Raw genomic sequence first — 25,456 nt, forward strand, 5'->3', positions numbered from 1 at the left:
GTGGACTGGAGAAATGGACGAGGCCAGGTCAACTGTGTGATGAAGACAGCAGCTTTATTGGGTGGGGTTGCTGAGTAGGACAAGTGATAGGCAGGGAGGCTGTGGTGGCAGGGAGGCTGTGGTCACAGGAATAAAAGGGAGGTGAGGAACAGGGTACATAACCATCGAGGCAGTGGCCATGAGACTGGGAAACTAGTAAGAAGAAAGCCAATTCATTTACTCCTAGCGGAAGGGGCCTGGATATTAGAGAGGAAGAGGGAGCACTTAAAAGAATGCAAAAGGGGACTCAGGGGCATTGAAGTCATTTTTTTTTCTGTAGACTAGTCCTAAACTCACTTTCTAAGACAGACCTCTTAGAATTCAATAGACAAGAAAGGGATCAGAGATAGGGTGGGGCAAAAAAAAAAAAAAAGGAAGTCTGGGGATTCAGGAGACCAATGGGCTGGAAAGCGATTTTAGCAGGGGTGCCAGGAAGTGTAAGCCTACTCTTCTCACGAATGCTTGCCCCAAAACTCTTACTTCCCAAGGCTCAGGGGTTAGCTCCCCAAGTTCCACACCCCACCCCTACTCCAGGAAGCCCATAAACACTAAGATGGTGCTGGAGGGGAGTGAGTGGGTGGGAAGCTGAGGGAAGCTGGCCCAGTCTCAGTGCCCAGCCCTGGCCTCGAAGCCCTAAAGGCTGATCGGAAAGAGCTGGTGACACAACTGATTATTTATCTAGGGCAGGAGCTAGAAAAAGCTGAGAGACCAGTGAAGAGCCAGCTCTGGGCCTTGGTCCCTGTAACCACCCCAATCTCTGCACGAACCGGCTCTACTACTTGGTGATGGAACTCATGGCCATTGACTAGAGAGCTCCTCCCTCTTGTTCTGAGCCGTCAACACTTTCTTTCATTAAGTACGGGAGAACTGTCAAATATGTTCTCAGCAAACATCATACACGAGGGCCAGTCCCATTCCCATTCCAAAGGCCATTATCTGCTTGGGTCCTGCCCCCTGAGCCTCCTCAAGGTTGCCTCCCAATGGGAAGACTCAGGGCTCCCTATCTACCTCGTGGCTACACACATCAGTTCAACAGGGCCATGCCTCCAGCTGCACGTGGGGACCCTGGCACACAGGCTCTCTGGGCACTTGTTCAGCCCCTTGGCAGGCAAGACCATCCTGTCTTCCAGAGGAAACCAGGAAGTGAGTGTGGGTGCTACACATGTCACAGCCCAGGCATCTGTGATATGCTGGTACCCCCACTTCCTGATTCTGGCTCTCACCGTCAGATAAGTCAGGCCAATTCTGAGATGATCCCAGCTTCTCCACCCCTCCAGTTGCATGCTCTGGTCTGGCCAAAAGAACACATGCTATACAAGGATACAGGGGGAAAGGGCACGAGACGGAGGACTGGGGAACACTTCTGGCAGCCTGGTAGGACCACTGGCCCCAGCAAGGGGACAGAAACAAAGAAGAAGCAGAGGAAAAAGAGTGGCTGCTGCTACCTTTGGCTAAATAGGAGAGGGCAACTGAAGGGTTTGGGAAAGATGGGGTCTCCCGTGATTTCTCTGGCTCCCCCTAAACCTCAGGGTGAGGGCCTTTTTCCAGAGCCTGGACAAAAAGAGGAAGCAACCAGATCAAGTGTCACTGTTACATTCCCTCTCCTCTGCCCTGAACGCGCCCCCTTCCTCTCGCTTCCCAGCTTCCAGTGTCACAGTCTCTCTGTCTGAGGAGTACGGCAGCCACTGTCCTGGGAGGAGGCTGTCCACCTGCAGCTGCTGTCCTCAGGCAGGGACACGAGCGCCAGGGAGGAGGCAGCCGTGGGGGGCTGGGGCCAACCGCTCCTACAGAGTTGCCGGAGCTGATGTCGATACTTGTCCCCAGTGAGAAAATAGAGCACAGGATCCAGGCAGCTGTTGGCACTGGCCAGGGGCCGAGTCACTTTGTAGACCACGTTGACAATGTTCAGCACCCAGCAGTCAGCTTCTAACAGCCTTGCCAAGTAATAAATGGTGCGGGTGATGTGGAAGGGTATGAAGCAGACGGCAAAGACAGTCAGCACCACAACAATGGTGCGCAGAGAACGCAGGCGAGACGGCGACCGGGCAGCCCCGGGCAAGGGCCGACACAGGCGCCGGGCCGTGAGCCCATAGCAGACCAGAGTGACCAGGCAGGGCACACCAAAGAGCAGCCCCATGATGGCCGAGCTGAAGTGCACATAGTGGTCAAACTCCTCAGGCCGAGTGGTGTCGTGGCACAAGACGGTGTCCCCCCTGGGGCTGGTTGTGACAAAGAACAGGTTGGGCACGAGGCAGCCGGCTACGACCAACCAAACTACCAGGCACAGAAGGCTGGCAAGGTGCGGGCAGCCCCAGCGGAGAGCCCGCAGTGGGTGACAGATGCCCAGGTAGCGGTAGACGCTGATGCAGGTGAGGAAAAGGATGCTGCAGTAGAGGTTCCAATAGAAGAGAAAGCGGATGAACTTGCAAAGCCCCGTGCCAAAGGGCCAGTGGTTGCGGGCTGCGTAATAGTAGATGAGGGTGGGCAGCGACAGGACGTACAGAGTGTCTGACAAGGCTAAGTGGAACATGTAGGTGGCCGTTGCATCCCAGGGTCGGAGGCGAAAGAGGAAGAGCCAGATGGTTGGGACATTGAGGCCTAGCCCCAGCGCGAAGACAACTGCATAGCTCACGGGCAGCAGGATGAACTTGAACTCCTCATTAAACCAGCAGTCCAGCTCTACCTCACCATCCTCAGGATCTGGGTAAGGGCCTAGGGTTGTGAGCAGTGAGAACTCTGTACTGGTCATGGTCCCCCCAGAAGTGGAAAGGGCAGAAGTGAGGGTGGCTGGATTTCCCCAGCCCTTTAGCTCTGACCTGTGGTAAAAAAGCAGAGAACAGGGAAGGTGATGCTTGAAGCCCAAGGGGGAGTCGAGAGGCTGCATGTGAGTGCAGCCTAGGCCAGCCTGACCCCGCCAGAGCTCCCTCTGTCAGTCCCTTGGGATAGGGGGCAGCAGGCAGTGCCGGGGCTCAGGAGGGCAGTCAGTGGGTTTAGGTTGTTCTCCTTCTGCAGCTGACTCTGTCCTTCACAGCTTGGCTGAAGGGGGTAGAGCCCTATCGGGACTGTGTAGGAAGATGCCCAGACCCAAAATGGCTGCTAGCATTGCAACAGTTGCATCCCTATGAAGAGGGTATCTCTCCACACAGTGACTTTTCTCCCCTGGTCCCTCTCTCTCCGTACCACAGTGATCTCTGACGCCTTCCCCCGGCCTGGGCCAGCCCAGGAACCCCATCCCCACCCTCACCCAAGAAACCTGGCACATCTCCTACCTGTTCCCCTCGAAGCTGAGCCCAGCTGACTCTGTCACCCTTCCCCTTGGCAGCCAGAGGGCATATCCAAGGGGGCGGGGTTGGGGGGTAGGGCCTGTACCTCCTCCCATCCTGGGAGATTGTCAGAGTTAGAAAGGCCCAGCGAGATTATCTAGTCCAGCCCACTCACTGCACAGATTGGGAAGCTGGGGCCCGGTAAGATTACTATTTAACAGCTTCTAAATGACAGTAAGAGAGAGTACACAAGGAAATGTCCAAGTTGACAGATGAAGAGCCAAGCCTCCTGAGATAACTGAAACTCCAGGAAGATCACAGAAACCCCTGTGAGCAGAAACATGGGAAATGAATGTTAACATGGGCAAGTGTAAGACAGCACATTGAAAGATTTTAGCAACTCTATTGATATAAATCTTAACTCTATGTGCAGACAATTATAAGAAATGTGTATATAGCACATACTTCGTGCAATGCACTGTTCTAAATGCTTTTTTCTTATTAATGACCCCACAGGCTCTCTAGGAAGTAGGTACCATTATTGTTCCTACTGCTGATCAGAAAAACTGAGGCACAGAGAGTTTAAGTATTTTGCTTATTAGTGATAAACTCAAGATGTGAACCAGGCAGACCTGCCTTTGAACCAGGCTCTCCCATCCATGGACTTAACTGCTATGTTTAGTGGCCTCACAAAGCCACTGGCCATAATCCAGGAAAGGATAAGCAAATATTTTCCAAGAGCCTACTAGCCACTTGGTCCAGTTCTAGGCACTAGTAGTTCACAAACAGCAAACAAAATAGACAAAAACTCCCACTCTAATGGAGCTTACAGACTAGTGAGAGGGGAAAAGATCATGAAATTAATAAGTAAAATACATAGATTGTGATCATTGTTATGGAGAAAAATAAAGGAGGGAAAGAGAATACAGCAGGTTTCTGTTTTAAATTATTAGGGTAACTTCTGAATAAAGACCATATGGTTGTGAGGAAGAGGAAACAGAGATGAGGCCAGAGAATTTGGCACAAACCAGATCATGAAGATCCTTGGAAGCCATTGTGAGGACTCCTTGGCTTTTATTTTCAGTGACTGGGAAACAATTGAGGGTTTAGAAGAGACAAGTGTCAGGATCTGATTTACATTTTAGAAGGATCACTGGCTTGTTCTATCTTGAGAATAGACTGCAGGGCTGGGGACACAGGAGGAAGACCAGATCAGAGGCTACGGCCAACAGAGATGCTGGTAGCTTGGACCAGGGTGGTGGAGGTGGTGAGAAATAGCAGATTCTGGCTAGATTTTGAAAGTAGAGACAACAATATTTACCGATATGGGATGTAAAAGAGAGGAGTCAAGAATGACTCTAAGATTTCTGGTTGAACAACTGGATATATGAAGTTACTGTTGACAAAGACAGGGAAGGCTGTGAGAGGAGCAGGTCTAAGGAAAGATCAGGAGTTCGTTTTTCCACCTGTTAATTTCAAGATGCCTGTTACATATGTAAGAGGAGGTGGCGAGGAGGCAGTTCACTCCTCCCCAAAGATGATGGCCAACATGCTTCCCTTACAGACTCCACCCCTTCCAACACACCACCCATCTCTCTCTATCACTCCAGGAGACCCTGGTCTGAATACAGCAGAGAAAGTACAGACACCAAGCCTAGATGACTGAGAGCCAAGTGCTAGGGAATGCCAAGCTGTCAGGAGCTCTGGGCCTGAGTCTCCTGGGGTTAACTAAGGCTCTGCGATTAATGGAAGTCTTAGGCACAGGAAGCAAGCTCTGGGACTGGAGGACTCTGACGATGAGGTGGGAGGTGCTCTCAGGGAGAGGGAGCAGGCTGGAACAGCACCCACTCTGAAGAGAGCTGGGAGGCAATGGGGACTCTGAATCTGATCTTCAGGTCCTAAGAATGTTGCCCAGCAGGATACTGGGAGTGAGAAGAGGAGGCAGGCTCACAGGGGAGGCTCCAGAACCTAGATCTCCTGGAAGGCCCAGAAACCTAGATGGGGGAATCCTGGAGATCCTTCCCCTGTGGTGGGGAGTAAGTGGGGGCAGATAAAAGGTAGGCGTGGAAGAAGCAGTCATAGCCTGAGTCCTGGACAGCTGATCACTGTGATATTGCACAAAAGGCCCAGGTGTTTGGAGCCAGACAGACTTGAATTCAAATCCTTGTTCTTTCACGTATTCATTGTGTAAATCCTGGACACCTCTTTGTAACTGAGTTTCCTCATTAGTGAAATGGGGTTAGTAATACCAACCTTGAATCTAAAAAAAATTATACAAATAATCTTATTTACAAAACAGAAGGAGACTCATGGACAGAAAACAAACTTATGGTTACCAAAGGGGAAAGGGTGGGGGGAAGGATAAATTAAGAGTTTGAGATTAGCAGATACAAACTACTATATATAAAATAGATAAAACATTATAAATCAACTATACTTCAATAGAAAATTTTTAAAAATTAAAGAAAATAGATAAACAACAAGGTCCTATTGTATAGCACAGGGAACTATATTCAATAACTTGTAACAACCTATAATGAAAAACAATATATATTTATAACTGAATCACTATGCTGTACACCAGAAACTAACACAACATTGTAAATCAACTAAACTTCGAATACAAAAAATTTTTTAAATAATAATACCAACTTTTCAGGGTTTTCTGAATACTGAATTGATTAATAGATGTGAAAACACTTTGTAAACCAGAAAATGCTGCTAATCTATAAAGTACTTTGTATTATTACTCTGCTCCCAGGGATGAAGCTGCCCTCTTCAGAAGAGGACAGGTATGATTTGAGGCTTGGCATACATTCAAGGGGATACCCCAAGCGTCTACTACACCAGAGAAACCCCGGCCTGAGCCTGCTTCCTGTTCCTACTGTTTCAAGCTGGTTTGGTTCTGCTAGGTTTCTGTTCTGCTAGTCCCTGGACACAGCTGTAGCTGCCGCTGCTGCCACCACTGCCACCCAGTGGCCACTTCAGAAAAAGAGCTCTTCCAACGCGCCCCAACGGGAAGCGAGCTTCCTCTGACATCACCAGGGCCAAAAGGAACGCATGTCTTTATGCAAGGCTTCAGACCAGACTCTTTGCTGTGAAACTCTTCCTTATTTTCATTTCTGTGACTTTACATTGCTTTGATTCTCCTGTTCCTCTGGACATTCCTTCTGACTCCTTCCCTGGCTCCTTTTTGTTCTCCTTCCTCCAAACGTGACCCTTACCCAGGGCTTACTTCCAGAATCTCTTCACTCCCTCTCCACTCCTCCATTGTTTTTCTCTCTCTCCTCTCTCTGTCTCCTTCTCTACCTCTCTCTCCATCCACTCTCATGATTTAACTTAGAAGTTATGAATAATAAGAATGACCAATGAGATTCCAGCATAAAGATGTCTCTCTAATCAAAATTTCTCTCTCACACTCTTAACACATTTGATTTCTACTGAGATTATGGCACATACCACAGACTGCCTGGAATTATACTCATTTGTGTTTTTGTTGATCTCCTCCCAATCCTCCCACCCTTAAACCATACTCAGAACTCTCTGAGGACAACCACCTGGTTTTACTTCTGTCTTTCTCACAGCCTTCCAGGTAAAGTTATGATAATATATGTTTCAGTTTTTTTTCCCCAAATTATATACCTTGTTGTCCAAAAAATGCCTTTCAATTCAGAGTTAAAAAAATAGATACCTTGCACATAGTAGGTGTTCAATCAATGTGTGTTGAATGGATGAATGACTCAGTTATAGTTTGTTGAACTGAATGATTTCCACATCTATAATCTAAGCCCTTTATATATAGTTTGCTGTAGGACATATCCACTAGAGTATCTCATTGACATCTAGAATTTAGTGTGTCAGACAAGGTTTATTATCTTTTTTTAAATAATTTTTGGGGTAGGAGTAATTAGGTTTATTTATTTGTTATTATTTTTTAATGGAGGTACTAGGGATTGAACCCAGGACCTCATGCATGCTAAGCGAATACTCTACCACTGAGCTATACCCTCCCCCCAAAGTTTATTATCTTCTTTTCCCTGGCAGAGATAAATAAGCTGTATGGAAACCACTAGCGCCGAGAGCCTTCCATTCCCCTACTCCTCTAGTCTTTTCTAGCCTTCCCCTTCTTGGCTCCTCACATCTAATATTCAGAAATATCTTGGTGACAGTTTGTCTGCAATGTTTGCTGTTTCCTTGGGGCCTAAAGAAGGAGAAGGGGGAAAGGCATGGTTTCTAATCTCTTTCTCTGAGTTGGGGTGGGGGGTGCGGCGGAAGGAAAGAAGGAAGGGAGGGAGGGAGGGAGGGAGGAAGGAGAAGGAAGGGAGGGAGGGAGGAAGAAGGAAGGGAGGAAGAAAAGGGAGAGGGAAGGAAAGAATTGAAGGAAGGAAGGAAAGTGAAATAGTGGAATCAGACAGACTTTGAGTTTAACCCTGGCTCCATCACCACAGCTATATGACTGTGGGTAAGTCTTCCTGAACCTCAACTTCCTCATATGTAGAAGGAAGATACTAGCACCTATCCTGTTGTGAGGAGAAAAATAAGGCAATGCATGAATGCAGAGTATCTGGCAGTTATCAGCCTCTTCATCATTAGGAATTAAAATATAGGTGAATTTGGAGGGTGTTGGAGATGGGGAGGCTCACCCCAATTGCCTGGGTTTCCTTTATGAAGTGAAAAAAGGAGGTCACCAGCTGAGAATAAGATGCAATGAGTGGAACAAAACAGTCACCACAACCTTGATGGAAAGGAGCAGTAATCAGAAATCCCGGATAATCCAAATTGACCAATAAATTCATGGTAAAGTGACTGGCTCCATGTAAATGCACCCAAGGTAGCCTTGTCCAGGTGTCATTTTTGTATTGTACCCTTTTAGTCTTTCTGAATGTCTGTTCTTTATTTCCAGCAAGGCTCTTAACAACTTTAGAAGAGATCAGTACCGCTGTGTCCAGTACCTATGACAGCAGTGGAAGTCTCCGTTTCTACCATTTGATTCATCTGTCTCCTTTCCATCCACCCCAACTGAGTCAATGCCGTTGTCCAGATCTCACTTAAGTCAGCTGGTATGGTTTCAGCTACAATAACAGAAAATTCTAACTCAGCTGACTTTAAAATAAGGAAGTGTATTATCTTGCATCAAAGTCCAGGAGCAGGCAGCTTTAGAATTGGCTAATTCAATAGTTCAACAGTGTCATTTAAAAATCTTGATTCTTCCTTCCATCCTTCTGATCCCTCAGCATGTTGTTCAGTGAGTCTCATGGTCACAAGGTGGCTGTTGTATTTCAGGCACTGTATCCAAACATGGAAATATCCAACGGTAGGAGAGGGAGGCCTCTCTTCCTGTGTGTTTATTTTTATCGCCCTTGAAATCTTTCCCAGATTCTCCCTAGCAAGCATCCCCTCATATCTCAGTGGCCTGAGTTTCATCATGCCTATAACTAAACCAGCCACTGGCAAGGAGGATGAAATGATCGTGACTGGCTGAGAGGAACAGAGGGCCATGTGAAGGAGGGTGGAGCACCTAAAAAATTGGGGATTCTGCTCACAAGAAGGAAGGAAGAGATGCCTATTGGGTTGATCAACAATCCTGTCTGCTACAATCCCTTACAGAATATCCCAGCCCTTCCTCACTTGAGATCTGATCATCAGTCACTTTCTAACTGGAAAGCCTGGGTGGGAATACCATTGGAGTGTGCAGAGTGAGGGTTCGGAAGGACCTGAAAGTACCTCTACCATCAATCTATCATAGGGGCCAGAAACTCCACCATTAGAGATGCATTCCCTTTGTCTTCTTACTCTTGCTTCCTCATAAAATGCAAATACTTTTGGTCAAAATGAAACTATGGTGATTGTTCTCTTTGGGAGACTACTAACTGGAAAGGAACACAAGGGACTTTTCTGGGGAGATGGAAATGTTCTGTATCTCAATCTGGGTGGTGGTTACCTGTGTGTAGACATAGGTGTAGTTGTTTCATATTGCTGCTATAAAAAATTACCACAGACTTGGTGGCTTAAAACCACACATTTGTTCTCTTACAGTTCTGGAGGTGAGAAGTCCAAGATCAGTTTTACTGGGCCAAAATCAAGGTAGTAGCAGGATTATGCCTGAAATGCGACAGCCCCCTTGCAACCATGAGAGACTACAGAGGAGAATAGGAGAATCCGTGTCCTTGCCTTTTCCAGTTTCTAGAGCTGAATTCCTGCACTGTGGTCCCTTCCTCAATCTTCAAAGCTGATAGCATAGGGTAGGAGGGTAATAGCTCAGTGGTAGAGTGTGTGCTTAGCATGCACAAGATCCTGGGTTCAACTCCCAGTACCTTCATTTAAAAAAAAAAAAGCCAACAGCATAGCAAATTGCTTCAGTCCTCATATTGCCTTCTGTCTCTATCTCCCTCTATCTCCCTCTGCTTTCCTCTTATAAAGAGACTAGCGATTACCTTTAGGGCCCACGGGGATGATCCAAAATAATCTCCTCATCTCAAGATCCTAAATTTAATCACACCTGCAAAGTCCCTTTTTACCATATAAGGTAACATTCATCGGTTCCAGGGATTAGGGCCTGATTATCTTTGGGGGCCCATTATTCAGCTTTCCACAGTAGGTAAAAATTCATCAAGCTGTGCAATTAGGATTTGTGCATTTTACTTTTTCTAAATTATACCTCAGTCAAGAAATGCACATACTCCTGAAGAGAATTATTTAAATTCAATCATAATAACGAATGAAAGGCCTACCAGATCTACTTTCTTCCTGCTGAGAAGACCAGGGATCAGAGTCAAAAGAGGGCCTAAGCTTCAAGGGCAGGTCTCAAGACAAAAATGGGTTGAAGGCTAGTCCAAAAGTACATTCATTCGGACTTTTCACCTTCCCCATAGACACTAACCTTCCCTGCAGAGTCCGGTCTTCTGGTTCTAGCTGAAAATCCCTGAGGAGAGAGTTACAACAACTAAAAGCCAGGACCCTGGGGCACATACTAACAAAGAGTGGCAAAGGCTAGCAGTTATTTGCGCAAAGGGATTATAGGACAGCTGTCCAGAGCCCACAGTGGGGAGTGGGAGGTAGGGAAGGTCCAGCCCTCTGAACCACAACCATAGCTACCCTCTGAGGAACCCACAGCCTGTCGTGGAGGGTTGAGGCCTGCATCTATGGATAGATACTAAAGACTGACCAGCACTATGGCGAGGTGAAGGGGGTAGGGTCCTGTATTCCCCAGAGCTTGAAGATATATTCTCCATGTCCATGAAGCCTGGGCCTGGGCCCTATGGGAAGGACAGCCAAGAAAGGAAGATTACTTTTGTTGCTACCATTGTGGGGGTCCTGGCAGCTGTTGGACAGAAATATCTCTAATTCCATGAGTGGTCATATGAGGCAAGGGAAGCTGCTTAGAGCCTATAGCGTGGACTTAGTTTTAGGGATTGGAAAGAGTCAAGGGCTAGGGGGCAGGGAAGGTATACTTTAGGTGAGGGTGATAAAGATGTCCATTGCTTTTTCCTTTCAAATGCAACATCCTACCAGGAGAACCTGCCCCTGGGCCAAGAATCCTTTGTTATCTTCCTCCCCAACAAGAAAAGAAGTTCAAGGCTCACAGAGGATTGGGTGCACACACAGCTCAATACACGCAGCTGCCCCTCCCCCAACCCACCCTCATTTACAGGAGATTGACTCATGCTGTGCACATAAGCTGGGATAATCAGGGTTTCAAAACATCCCTTCCAGAGTCCCAAGTCCCCAGTAGTTGGAGGCTGGGGAAGGGGTGCTCTTTCCCATATCCTTGGCTTTTGTGTGGCCTGTAATAGCTGATCAAGAGATATAGAAAGACTGGAGTGTAACACAAGGCTCCTTTCAGAATCACAAAGGCCTATACTTTGAGCCTTCCTATTTCTATCCCACACCATGCTTTTCTTTTAATGTCCCTGACTCCCCTTTTGATCCTGGTCCTCGGGGTCAAGGCCTCACAAGGCCAAAACCCTGTATGTAGTTCCCCTTCTCAAGCTCCCCTGACTTTAACACCATCAGACTCAACCCCTGACCCCCAACCTGTCCCAGCAGCAAGAGCCTACTAATCTTTTAGCCACTAATCTTTAGGCCTCTAATCTGCTTTCCAAACTCTTGGCACCTGAGCTATTTATAAAGCAGTATTTCATGCCCCCCCCCAAGAACCCCATTCTTCTCCCCTGACCCCCACCAATCTAAAAACTCAGAGGACCTTGGGTATAAGAGGTTGGGGAGGCGAGCATAGCAACCAGAGCTGGAGACGGATGTGACCTTCATCTCCCTCCCAAGGTAACAGTCCAAAATCCTATTTCCAGCCCATACTAGGTCCCATATCCCCTCCCCTTAGCACCCCCCTCGATATATCAAGAAGCACTTGAGGGGCAGCTTTCCTGACACAGCTGGCAGGCACTCAGGCTGAGAGACCCTGCCAGAGACCTCCGGAAGCTGCCCTAAGCTCACCCCTCGGGCCAGACCTAATATGCATCAAAGAGAAACACTTAGAGAGACATCTTTCTCTCTAAGGATCACTACTCCAAGGCCTAATACCTTGGGCCATAGATGGGGATAAGGATGGGAAAATCTGGGGAGGGTAATGAAAGAAATGAATAGGTTCAAGGATGGCTTTCAACCTCCATAGAGGTTTCTGCCACCAACAACCAAGAGCATGAAGGCACCGACCTTTTCTCTCCCACACCTTTCTCCCTTCTTAGCTGAGCGTTAAGGCCACAGTGAGGGGAACTCAGTCTCAGAATCCATTGCAGGAGCACAAGCACACAGAATCTGGTTTTTCATTTATTCATTCATTCATTCATGTATCTAACAAACATGTCTTGGCACCTACCGTGTGCCAGGTGATGCTCAGCCTCATCCAGTCCAATTTTCCTCATACTTTCTTGGATGGAGGGGCCTTTCTCCAGCCCCTTTCCAGGTGAATTCCTTCTCTTTGAAGGCTCTCAAGAGTGTCCCAGCTATTTCAAGAAGCTTTCCCCTTTCTGGAGAATAGGCAGTATGGTTAGTCAACAATTCATTAAAAAAAAAATAGGGAAGGTTTCTTCCTGTGTCTCAGATAGCTGAGAGTATGGCTGTTTAAGAAATCTTGGCAGGAGGGAGAATAGGAGGGGCTTGATTGTGGTGAGTTGTCTAACTAAGGAGGAAAGGGTACATCACACTACATGTCTGGATGGTATACCAGAGTCGGGTAAGACGAATAGGGACCAAATGATTGCGCCTTCCTCCTTCTTTCCCTCTTGCCAGAAAAGGCTCAACATCAACACCATGGCCAACACGTCCAAGTAAGTAAGATCTCCTAACTTGCTGATGCTGTCACTTGTCACTTACCCAAACTCAAGTAGTTGCCTTTAAGGTAGAGGGGTTGGACACCTCTCCTCAACCTGTGTCTTGGACTCTATCGCAACTACCTTCACCTTTGTGCCATTTCACGCTCCTTGGGCCTCTTCTAATCCTAGAAATATTTCCTTTTCTCCCCACTTCCCTGCCTTTCTTTTCCCGTCTCCTCTTCCTTTCTCTTTCAATCCCCCTCCGTATCCTATGATTTCCTCCTCATAGGGTATTTAAGAAGACCTGCTCCAATGGCAAGGTGAGAGAACCTGGCCCAGCTGGGCAAATGAGAGGGCAAAAGGGATAGGTGGGTACATCCTTCGAGGTCTCAGGGGTTTGGGTTGGGGGCATCAGGGGAATCCATTCAAAGATGATTATAAGAGTAACATGGGAGGTTGTTCCACAACAGCTCTCCATCTACCTGGGGAAACGGGACTTCGTGGACCATGTGGACATGGTGGAACCCATTGGTCAGTGAGTTTAAAAAGGGAAAGAGCCTGGGGAGAAGGGAATGGGAGCCAGGGAGTAAAAGAAAGCCAAGAAAGGACCACACAGAAGAGGAGGCCAATTAAAGGGGAAAATCGGAGGAACCATTCAGGGATCAACTTCTGTTTCACGGTCTGAGGACTATTCCTGACCAGGGTGCCTGTTGTCTCTCCCTCTCCACAGATGGTGTAGTCCTGGTTGACCCTGATTACTTAAAAGGTCGAAAGAGTAAGTAAAATTCCTTGTTTGTGTATGTGCCAGGGACCCCAAACTAAAATGTCATGCATACCAGACAAGCAACCTGAAAGAGTGGTCTGGACGAGTGGACCAGAGGGGTATAAGAAAATTAAAAAGTGGTGAGAACTGTGAATGTCTCACCTGGTGGAGGTCAACAATTGGGAATTACAGCCCAGTGTGGCCAAATTTTCTGATTATTAAAGAGGAATCAGAAATAAAGCTCAGAATAAGACCTTTAGAGATCCAAAGTCTGAAAAAGATTATAATGCCCCATTCATTCCCAAATGACATTCAAAATAAATATATTTCTAAAGCATATGTGTTGAAATCAAAAGTTTTTTTCCCTAAAATTTCTGATTTACTCCATTATTGTTGGTAGTACCCCCCCTTCACTGCTGTGCCTATAGAAAGATCCAATACACCAGAGATTGAGATTTTTATGCAAATTTCCTGAATTTCAAATGTTAGCAACTAATTAAAAGATTTTGAAAGGCCTGGCTAGGTCAGAAAACTTTATTTTTTCATAGGCTGGATGTGGCCCTCAGGCTGACATTTTGCAGTCTCTGGCATATGTCTTTCCATCTCTCCCTTATGTAGGGAAGCCATCTTTTCCATTAAAAAAAATCCCAAATAAACAAACAAAACAATAACTACAGCAAGTAACAGCAAGAGAAACTGCTCTGGCCACAGAATAGGATACTACAGATCAATATTACACTGAATTTTTTTTTTACTGCTTTTTTCTCTTTTAATTCTTACTCTGTGATCTAACTAGATTGAAATTGAGTTTGATTTGAGAAAGTCTCAGAACAAATTGATGAATACTAGTTCAGATATAATCTTTAGATGTTGTGGAATAAAACAGACTTGAATCTCTCAGATTACACAGTATGGAAAGGGAGTCCATCCAGTTTTAAATATCAGAGGAATTTTAGGAACTAGCCAGTAAATTAACCAACTTATTTAAGACTCTCAATTACTCTGTAGTTCTAAAATCTAAATCATTTTTTTCACAGCCCTACAAAATCTTCAGAATAATGTACAGAAAGAAAGCTTTAGTTTAAGAAAAGAATGTTGATCCAGGAATAAGATGTGTTTTTCCCTTTAATTCCAATCTTTTTTATGTCCCTTAATAGGTTTATATTACTATTCATTTAAGTTGTGTATATTTCTGGAGTTTATTCCTTAGCTATTTTATATGTTTTGTTACTTTTATGAATATAATCTTATTTGCATCGTATTTTCAAATATGTTTTTTTCCCGAGGTGCATTTGTTGATGTAAAATATGCTTACACTATACCACTGAATGAAAACGGCCGGTTGTAGGGCAGCATATGTGGTTGTGTGAATGAAGTGTTGTTTAACAAAAATCTCTGGGGGATTTCTCTGTATTATTTCTTATAAGTGCATGTCAATCTACAATGATCTGAAAATAAAATGTTTAATTTCCAAAAGGCAATGAGAGAGAAGTCATAAATACCTAAGGTGGCCTTATGTTTAATTACAGAAACAAATTTGGGGAGCAAACTCAACAGACATCAATAATAGTTATCTCTGGAATATGATGTATGATGGCAGAGCTTGGATTTCCCTTTTGGTGTGTGTTTTCTGATTGTCACAGTTAGTACGTATTGTTTGTGTAATAAACACAAATCTAAATGAGTGACTTTATAATAGATGTTGAATTAAAAAAATAAATGCAAGCTATTTACTAACAAAAAAAAAGATGATTCTAAACTGCCCAAGAGCCAATAAGATCTTGGGGGGTGGTGATGTCCTCCCCTCATGCCAACAGGAGGATGTGCCAAATACAACTTATCTGATTAACATCCTCACGTTAGGGGCTACTAGATACCCTTCTGCCTGGCCCTTCCTGATTGTTTCCTGTCTTATTTCTCTTCTCTTTCATTTCCTCCCATTCCCTCCTTCCTTCCAGCCACCTCTTTTCCTCTTTTTCTCATCTTCTCTGTCTTTTCTTTTCCTTTCCCCCTTCTTTTCTTTTGCTTTTCTTTTTCTCTCCCTTCTCCCACTTTAATTGGCATAATTGAGAACCAAGGTGAATTTATCTGTTGTTGATCTTTTGAAAATTAAGTTTTTCTTCATTGTAGAAAAATTACAAAGTGCAGATGAAGGAGGAAAAGACTGTAATCCTATCATCCAGAGATAATCACTAATATTTTAGTTCATATTTAGTCATATCATCTGTGTAAAAAATCTATATTTTATTAAAAATGCTATATTATAAATAATGTTTTCTAATCTCCTTTTTTACCTATGTCAATATATAAAAATCTATAAATTTTTAAGATGCCTACCACTATATTGTATGGGTGTACCATAATGTATTTAGCCAATCTTCAATTGTTGAACATTTTTTGCTATGATAAACGACCCCGTAAGGTACACACTTATATAGATTTTTTCATACCTGTCCAATTATTTCTTTAGACTAAACGCCCAGAAAAAGAATGAATGGCCAAAGGGCAGTCACACAATTGTAAAGCTTTCTATCGCCAAATTGCCCTTCAAAATGATTGTACCAATTAACTCTCCCTCCTGCAGGGTACAAGGCTGCCCATTGCCTGTGTCCTTATAAACACTGCCATTATCATTACTTTCAGTCTTTGTTGTATCTTTTGAATATAGACTCATTTTCTTTGCTTGTTGGTAATTTTAAAATCAGACAATCTGGCTTTTGATATTCTGATCTCTTAAAAACACAAAAATAGATTGCTTTCTATTAGTGTGTGGCTTTTGGTAGTTTTCTTTTCACTGGGTAGTTTTCTATTCACTCCTGATAAAAATAAGATTCCCCACCCTTGTTCTAAATTTTTACTTCCCCTCATCTCTGTTACTGTCCTCTGTACCCCGTCCCAAAATCCACTAGAGCATTGAAGTGGCTTTCTGTTTGCCCCTAATCTTAGGTACTAGCTGCAAAGTATAAGTTTCATTTCTCCAATATTCCCATGCTGATGATCATAATCAACATGGTCCTCATCCTCCACATCTATAATTACAATTTCCAAAGGGATTTCTTATACATCAACTCCTTACAGCCGTCCTATGAGTTAAGTTGGGCACATACGAGTCGAGGCTTTGGAGTCAGACTGGCCTGGATTGAAATCCTGGACTATCACTTGACAGCTTTGAGCTCATTTTCTCTCATTTTCAGAGGATTATTGTGAGGTCTAAATAACATATGGAGAGCTCTTAGTGCACTCCTATTATTGACAGGTGAAATAACTGATGCTCAGACAACTCGAGGGATTTATACAAGTCATATTCAAACCCAGGTATTCTGACCCTAGAGAACTGTGTAAGGAATACCCTGTACCCACCACGTAGCTTTAAAAAGAATTACAGAAACAAACTGAAGTCTCCCATGTGTCCTTCCCTGATCCCATGACCCTTCCTCCCTCCCTCCTCTTTCTGCCTTCACCCCCAGGTAACCACTATCCTGAATTTGGTGTTTATTACTCCCATGATGTTTCTACACTTCTACTCTATATTTATATACCTGTGAGCAACTTCGGTATTGTTCTACATGCTTTTCAATTTGATATACACGATCTCAGGTTATGCGTATCATTCTGCAGCTAGCTATTTTTTCTAACTCAACAGTTTTTGAGATTTAACCATGTTAATACATGGAGTTCAAGTTCATTTGTTTTATCCCCAGTTTAGTATTCCATTATAGGAATATACAACAACTGTTTACCCATTCTCCCATTGGTAGGTACTTAAATCGTTTCCAGTTTTATGCTATGACAAACACATTGGCTCAACAGACATTCTTATGTGTATCTCCATATAGACATGAGCAAGAGTTCCTCTAAATTCCTTAGGTCATAAGATATGAGCAGATTCAGTTTTTACTGGATGGCGCCAGTTTTCCAAAGCGGTTATATAATGTATACTCCCACCACAGTGTGTAATGAACTCCTATTGCTCCACATCTGGAGCACAGCTCAATACTTAGTGCTATCAGACTGAAAAATTGCTGACTATCCCAAGGGTGTGAAATGTTATCTCTGTGGTTTTAATATGCATTTATCTGCTTACTGATGAGACTAGACATGTTTTCATGTCTTATTGGCCACTCCCCATTTTGCACTTCTGCAAAGAGCCTACTCACATAATTTGCTCACTTTTATATTGGGATATTTTTATTTTTATCACTGACTTGTGGGAGTTCTTTATATACTATGAACACTAAACTTTTGTTTGTGATATATGTTGCAAATGTTTTCTCCCAGGCTTTTATTTGGTTCATTATTTTAAAAGATTTTAATTTTTTTATTGACGTATAGTTGATTTACAATGTTGTGTTAATTTCTAGTGCACAGCAAAGTGATCCAGATACAGATATATATATATAGAGAGAGATATACATATATTCCTTTTCATATTTTTTCATTATAGGCCGTTATAAGGTATTGAATATAGTTTCCTGTGCTATATAGTAGGAACTTGTTGTTTATCTGTTTTACTTAGAAAGACTCAATGTAAAGAAGTTTTAAGTTTTACTATAGTCAAATGCATTAATCCTTTTCTTTAAGGCCATACTGTTTTGATCATATTACATTTTCTCTCCATGTCTTTCTGTGAGCCATTTAAGATCGCCTTTCCCTCTCAGGACTGACAGGTCACTCTCTTCTTCTTTTGCCTACAGTGTTTGTCATGTTGACATGTGCCTTTCGCTATGGCCATGATGATTTGGATGTGATTGGTCTGACGTTCCGCAAAGATCTGTATGTACAGGTCCAGCAAGTGGTCCCAGCTGAGCCCAGCAGCCCGCAGGGGCCCCTCACAGTCCTACAGGAGCGACTGCTGCACAAGCTGGGGGAGAATGCCTACCCTTTTACCCTGCAGGTACTGACCCCAAGTCCTGGATAAGGCTTTCAGCGAAGATTGAGAGGAAGTTACAGAAGGAGAACAGAGAAATGGGGTCCCTACTTCTTCTGTTTGTTGACCTCCTTCTGATCCCCTAGATGGTTGTCAACCTGCCTTGTTCAGTGGCATTGCAGCCAGGTCCTGACGATACAGGAAAGGTGAGGTCTGGGTTCTGAGAAAGAGGGGCAGATGTCAGTGCTGGGAGGAGGGACAGAGGGATAAACGGACAAGACTGGAGAAATGGACAGCTAAGGGATGGGATCAGGTATCTTTATAGAGCCACAAGAGAGGGGCAGTGTTGGAAACAAGTTCTCTTTGTCCCTGCCCCTTTGCAGTCCTGTGGTGTTGACTTTGAAGTGAAGAGTTTCTGTGCTGAAAACCTGGAGGAGAAAGTCTCCAAGAGGTATTCTTTGGTCCTCTCCAAAACCCCTGCCTCCAGCCTGTGCCAGGAAACAGATCTCGCTTTCAGGACAGAAACAGACCTACTTCTAACCTCCACAGCACCATCACCACCAGCTTAGATGCCCAGTTCTGAGTCCCCTCTGACTTCTCTTCTTTGCTCTAGAACAAAGGTCAGCAAACTTTCCCGTCAAAGGCCAAAAACTAAATAGTTCGGCTTTGTGAGCAATATAGTTTCTATTGCAATTACTCAACCATGCCACTGTAGCATGAAAGCGGCCACAGGCAGTCCGTAAATGAAGGAGCATGGCTGTGTGCCAATACAGCTTAATTACAGACACTGAAATTTGAATTTTATATAATTTCCACATGTCATGAAATAGTATTGTTCTTTGATTGTTTTCCCAACCATTATAAATGTAATAACCATTCTGTCCTTGCAGGCCATACAGAAACAGGCAGCAGGCCAGATGTGGCCAGAGAGCCACAGTTTGCTGACATGTGGTCTAGATATCTCACTGAGGGTTCAGAGGTGTTGTTGGAGCAAGGTTTTCTGCCACCTCCACCCCGCAAGCAAGGACTGGGCTATGGGGTTGGCATGGGAAAGGTCTGTGGGTCCTAAGGAGACGTTCTAGCTGACCCCTTGGCCTCTACTCAGAGACTCTGTGCGGCTGGTGATTCGGAAAATACAGTTTGCACCCTTGGAGCCAGGCCCCGGCCCCTGGGCTCAGACCGTGCGCCGCTTCCTCCTGTCAGCTCAGCCCCTACAACTCCAGGCCTGGATGGACAGGGAGGTTCGTTACCCGCCTTTCCTGCCCCCTACCACAAACCCCTTTGAAACCCTTTCTTCACTGATCTCCTACTTGGGTAAGACAAGGATTGAAGCCAGGGTGGCAACAGCACTAAGGAAACAAACTCAAGGACTTGATCTGGGTGTTCTCCCTCCAACCTCGCCATGGGCCTCCCCTCCTGCTTCAGGTTCACTACCACGGCAAACCCATCGCTGTCAATGTTTCCATCAACAACTCCACCAACAAGGTCATCAAAAAAATCAAGATTTCAGGTGAGCTTCTTGTCCTATCCCCAGGTACTTGGTCCCAAAGCCACAGGTTTTTTCCAAAACTCTGCCCCACTTCCCCAGTCTGCATTCATCTAGGCTTTCCCTCCAATGCAGGTTCATCAAAACACATATCTTTTGTGCTGAATGCATGGTGTGCCTATGTATAAGGTCACATCTGAGAGCCGTGAGTTGGGGTCTTGAAGATGACTGACTAATTGTAGTCATGTGCTTTTTCCTGGCTCTTCAGTTGATCAGACCACAGATGTTGTCCTGTATTCACTAGACAAGTACACCAAGACTGTGTTCATCCAGGAGTTCACGTGAGCTGGGGCTGGGGCCGGGGTCAGAGAGCTGAGGGGTAGGGTGGTGGGAAGGGGGCTGGGGTCTGGATGCAGAAGAGGGGGTTGAGGAAAGAAGGAAGCAGAGAAGAGCCCAGGACTGAGGAAGGTCAAGGTGAGGGTTGATGTGGAGAGAGGGAGGGATTCCCAGGAGAACTAGAGGGAGGATACCCCCAAGAGGATCACTGAAATGCTGAGAGAGGGCAGGGGCATGAGGATTTCTGACCGGAGTGAATTGTTCCTATTCTCCACAGCTAGACATGCCAACTCCCTTGGATACTCTAGTAGGTTCACGGAATCGTGCAAAATGCTCTTGGGGATGAGAATTACTTAGTTGGCAAGCCTAGCTTAAGATCTTCTCTTCTTTTCCTTTTGAAGGGAGACTATAGCTGCTAACTCCACCTTCTCCAAGAGCTTTGAAGTAACCCCACTCCTGGCTGACAACTGCGAGAAACAGGGCCTGGCACTAGATGGCAAATTCAAGCATGGTGACACCAATCTGGCCTCTAGCACAATGTAAGCTCAAATGTAACTCCCAACCTTCATTCCCCAACCCATTCTGTGCACTATATATATAGTCCTGAGGTTTCGTCTTCAATGAAGCCTACCTAGTTTAAAGAATGTCCCTAGGCCAGTGTTCCGACATCCCTCCAGGCTGGAGGAACAGGATGCTAAATAATACCCATGGGACCAATGGCAGGTTTAGGTCCTAGGCAACAAGAAAGGAAAAAGTGGAATGGAAAAATTCCTTATGTTGTATATTTTACAGCTCACAAAGGCCTTACATATGGTAGTATGTCATCTTCATAAGAATCTCATTCAAGTTGGCTGGATACGTGTTCTTGTTCTGTTTTACACTTAATGACCCGAAGGCTCAGAGAGATGAAGGAACTTGTCCAAGCTTCCATAGCTAATAAGTGGCAGAGGTGGAACAGATTCTATCTCACGTCATCTGGCTCTAACACTGCAATCTCTATAGCAGCTACTCTCCAGTGAAGACAGGAGTGGAGTGGAAAACTAGGAGGTGAGAAATGGAGAGAAAGGAAGACAAAAAAGGAGAATAATACAATAGGAACTGACAGAATTCTATCAAATCATTCATTTGGTCCTATGCCTAAGACTTGGCTGCCCTAGTGTTGTATGTGTCTCCCACCAAAACCCATCTGCCACCCTCTGTCAAGCGTTAATTCCCACTGCCTCTCTCTATGCCCTATCAAACATGTAGCTATAGACTGTTACTGTTAGAATGAGCCTGCAAAATCATCCAGACAGCATTATTTTATAGACAGAGGATCAGCATCCCAGAGCAATGAAGAGACTTTCCCAAGATCATATTGCTTTCTGTGTCTTATTTTTCAGTCAGTGGGTTTCCACTGAACACCTGTTACATGCTCATCCCCATGCTAAAAGCATTGTGGGAGGACACAGAGAAGTTTAAGACTGTCTCCGCCTTCAGTCAATTTGTGGCCTAGATAGGGAACAAAGAGGAATGCAAATGCAATCTAACAGTTAAACCTTAGTATATGCAGTTCAGACTAGAAATTAAACAGGAGTCAAAGAAGCCAGCGTAGTTGGCGAGGGCTTCCTGGAGAGATAGAATGAGCTAGATCTTCAAGCATGTGTTGGATCTGGAGAGCAACAGAGGAAGAAAAGAGCATTCCAGATTGGGAGCCTAGCATGGACAAAGGCTGGAAAGCAGGAAGCCGCATGGCATGTTCTGAGCATGGAGAGATGGATCAGCTTAGGTTGTAATCCAGGTGTCAGGAAGTTAGGGCAGGAAGGTTCTAGAGAGGCTAGGTGGGGCCAAATTGTTAAGGGTTGTGAAAGTCAAGCAGTGAAGTAGTTACATTCAGAAAGGTAGGCTCCTAAGCAGAGGGTGATGCGGTAAAAACTAGATTTGAGGAACTACTCCCAAGAGTAGGAGATCTGAGCCTGGGAGACCTGTTAGATGACAAAAGGTACACAGGACTATTCAGCCATAAAAAAGAATAAAATAATGCCATTTGCAGAAACATGGATGGACCTACAGATCATCATTGTAAGTGAAGTAGGCTAGAAAGAGAAAAAAATACCATATGATACCACTCATATATGGAATCTAAAAAAATAAAAATGGACACTATGACCTCATCCACAAAACAGAAACAGACTCACAGACATAGTAAACAATCCTATGGTTACTGGGGAAAGGGGGTGGGAAGGAATAAATCTGGGAGTTTGAGATTTACAAATATTAGTCACTATATATATAAAAATAGATATTTTTAAAAGTTTCTTCTATATAGCACAGGGAATTATGTTCAACATCTTGTAATAACCTTTAATGAAAAAGAATATGAAAACAAATATATGTATGTATATGCATGACTGGGACATTGTGCTGTACACCAGAAATTGACACATTGTAATTGACTGTACTTCAAAAAAACAAAAAAAACCCCCAAAAACCCAAAAGGTGCACAGGAAGGGATGGGGGAACTGAATGGATTACCCTCCCCCAACACTCAACAATGAATACTACCCACTTTAGTCTTCGACCAGGAGTGGACAAAGAGCTGCTGGGGATCCTGGTGTCCTACAAAGTCAGAGTCAACCTGATGGTGTCCTGTGGAGGGTGAGTGAGGGTGCAGGGTCCATCTGGGCAGAGGCTAGGGAGCCACTTCTGTTTTCCTCCCAGTTGGACTGAGCCAATCAAGCTATTCCCCACTCCTCCTGGACCCATTTCCCAAACCTGTGCGCTCTATGAGCAAGCCAACAAGCCACTCTGTGGCTGAGTTGGCCTTTTGATCCCTCATCCCCCAGTAAAATTAGGTTGCCACTTTCCATTTCCAGCTGCTAATTTTAGGGTGTCATTCTGCCCTCAGCATCCTAGGCGACCTAACAGCCAGGTAAGAGACAGCAGGGAGGGGGGACAGGGGCAAGAAGGGGAGGATGATATCAGAAGACCAAAAGAGACACGAGGGAGAATCTGAGGGCAACCCAGGATCGGAAAACTGAGGGAGAGAGGTTCAGGGTGTGGACATGGAGGGAAATCTGTAATCCCACCTTGGGATCCTCACAGTGATGTTGGTGTGGAGCTGCCCCTGATCCTGATGCATCCGAAACCATCGAATGGTGAGTGACCTGGTGGGACTCACAGGAACAGATGGGGACCAAGCAGTTCTGATCTTGTGAATCGGGAACTGGCAGTATGGATAGAGACTGAATAGCAGTAGGTAGGCTGGGTGTCTACGTTTTCAGAGGAAGTTGTGTGTGTGTGTGTCTGTGTGTTGTGCGTATGGGAGGAAGAGCCTTAAAAAGGACAAAGGAAGAGAACTAGACATTTCTGCTGGGAATTGAAGGGTCCCTTATCAGCCTCAGCTCCGTATTTTCCTCCCTCTCCATGCTTGTTACAGAGGCTACCTGGTAAGAAAATGTGAGGCCTGGAAACCCAACCCCCCTTTCCCCATTGCACTATTTTATGATGATGGAAGTGTAAAAAAAGCTTCCCTGGAGTTTTGCTTACAATAGGTGTGCAGTAGCAACATGTGGTTTAGCTTCGTGTCATAGTTCAGTGCTTTTCATGAGCCCGCCTTTTCCTTCCTGAGTCCTCGCCCTCCACCTCCTGCTCTTCTCCCAATCGTCCCTCCCCCTCATCGCTGTCATTTTTGCTTTTCCGTTTCCCCGCCCCCTCGCCATTCTCCTGTCTTTCATGCTTCCATCCCTTCTCTCCTTCCCACCCTCCATTCTTATTTCCCCTCCAGCCCTCAGGGGGCACTTTCCTGTTGGGAGACTGGGGAGGGAGCGAAGGAAACAAGCCAGTGCAGTTGACGCGGGGCTGAGGATCTGAGCTGGGAAGCAGGGAAGGGATCACTCCTCTGGGATCAGGAGCTAGTAGTGAATGTGGAAGACATGCAGACAGTTGTTTCTAACCCTCCATTCCCCTTCGCTGCTTCTGCAAGCTCTGAGGACATAGTCATCGAGGAGTTTGCTCGGCAGGAGCCTGGCAGCGAGGAGAACCAGGAGGCTTTGGCAGCTGAGGGGGATGAGGGCAGCTGAGTGCCTGGCTTTGGTGCCTCTGTGTGGGAGCCCCACTGTAACGCTCTAATAAATCAGCTTGTCCAGATGTGCCTGGTGATCTCTCTTGTATTTCCTCCTCCGGAGGGTAATGAAACTACCTAGAATGAGCCCCTCCACCCCTATCAGTGATGAGATCTCCTGTAGCACATGCTTTTCCTCAAAATGAGTCCTGACTTCCCTCTGGCAAGGCCACTCGCCCTCTGTGGGTCCTTCCGCTTTCCTTCAAGTCCTGGCCATCCCCGCCTGACTATCACCCTCCCACAATCACCCACTGCCCCAGCTTCCCCAGCTGCCCCACCATGGGAGCCACAGAAGCTGAGGGCAGAGCCTGAGGAGGCATGACCCTGAGCCCAAGCCTGGGGGCGATGCTGATGGTTGGATAGAGAGCGCCATGTGACCTCAGGCAGCAGGTGCCGCCCACCTGCCCACATGCCTCACATACTATGAGGCCCACAGACTAGGCTTCGGCCTGGAAACCATCAGACTCAATTGAGTACCAGTCTACGTGTAAAACCAAGCCGCATAATCCTTGGGGAGCAGAGCAGTGGGGGCCTGGGTTGGGCTTTGGGGATAGGGAGGTGAGATGGAGTGGGGGTGGGTTCTCTAGGGAATTGATTAATTTCCTCCTGGCCTAGGGTGACAGTTGGCCTACTTATCATCACTTAGTTTATGTACAACAGCTTGAAGGCACCTGCCAAGGCATCACACAGTATATTTTTGCCCCCTTCTTTGGCCGACTTACCCGGGGATTCTTCTCCTCAAAGTTATCTACTGTAAATGTTCAGAAGCTGAGTCAGGAAACTGTTTTCAAGGGCCATTCTCCACTTCCGGTTCTAAGACTGTACTGGGGGTAGAGGAGAGGTACAGAGTTAAGTATCTGACTCTCCTTTGCAGGTAACCTTTGGAATTGACTAAGAACATGTACTTGGAGGACTGAAGAGTGTGTTCACTCTCATAGTCCTAACCCTATACCTCAATCGATTCATCACCATCCCATATTATCTGTGCATAAAGGGGAAATAAAATATGAAACCTCCTCAAATTACCAAACCCTGTGCTGTTTCTTATTCTCTCTGCCCTCATATTATTTCCAGCTAACAGTAACAAAGTCCAAGAGGCCTTGCTTCCTTAAATCTGCTGCTCTATAGTCTTCCTTAATCGAAACAGTATATTGGGATTGGACCTGACCCAGGATGGTAGGCACTTGGTTTGTGGTCATACCAGCCACTTTTCAGGAACCCGATTTCCTTGACTCTTTTGGTTTTGCCTTTATTAAGTTCTAGCCTTTAAGAGGCAAGTTTCGTTTCTTTCTCTACCTTCTTTCTAAACATCTGTTTTATGCAGGTTCAGC

The 25,456-nt window shown here is 45.4% G+C and overlaps 2 protein-coding genes across 3 annotated transcripts in view; one reads left to right on the forward strand and one right to left on the reverse strand.

Moving 5' to 3' along the window:
• Nucleotides 1-25,348, reverse strand: part of P2RY4 (pyrimidinergic receptor P2Y4) — a 66,134-nt gene extending 40,786 nt beyond the window's left edge. The window contains exons 1-2 of one of the 2 annotated variants that reach the window (XR_012067623.1): nt 24,848-25,348; nt 12,136-12,286 (exon numbers count right to left, since the gene is read on the reverse strand). Coding sequence is in view for 1 of the 2 variants with exons in the window: in XM_031675254.2 (XP_031531114.2) it covers nt 1,691-2,788 (1,098 nt within the window). In the remaining variant the exon portion in view is untranslated. Of the gene's footprint in view, nt 1-66; nt 2,856-12,135; nt 12,287-24,847 lie in introns of those variants that run through there. The other variant, XM_031675254.2, reaches the window with a different exon arrangement.
• Nucleotides 11,521-23,613, forward strand: ARR3 (arrestin 3). The gene is made up of 15 exons (XM_072956725.1): nt 11,521-11,582; nt 12,549-12,586; nt 12,861-12,891; nt 13,042-13,102; nt 13,302-13,346; nt 18,029-18,228; nt 18,348-18,407; nt 18,585-18,652; nt 19,307-19,442; nt 19,627-19,711; nt 19,956-20,028; nt 20,425-20,562; nt 22,577-22,660; nt 22,911-22,934; nt 23,108-23,613. Exons 2-15 carry the CDS (start codon nt 12,570-12,572, stop codon nt 23,166-23,168), a joined length of 1,083 nt encoding a protein of 360 aa, XP_072812826.1. The 5' UTR covers nt 11,521-11,582; nt 12,549-12,569; the 3' UTR covers nt 23,169-23,613.
• Nucleotides 25,349-25,456: the final 108 nt, after the last annotated feature.

The sequence above is a fragment of the Vicugna pacos genome, chromosome X (assembly GCF_048564905.1).
Source record: "Vicugna pacos chromosome X, VicPac4, whole genome shotgun sequence".
NCBI lineage: Eukaryota > Metazoa > Chordata > Mammalia > Artiodactyla > Camelidae > Vicugna > Vicugna pacos.

Coding starts and splice junctions, on each gene's coding strand:
- ARR3 (XM_072956725.1), top strand. Junction 18,653..19,306: donor GAGGAGAAAGTCTCCAAGAG/GTATTCTTTGGT, acceptor GCCTCTACTCAG/AGACTCTGTGCGGCTGGTGA. Junction 22,661..22,910: donor CTGATGGTGTCCTGTGGAGG/GTGAGTGAGGGT, acceptor TTCTGCCCTCAG/CATCCTAGGCGACCTAACAG.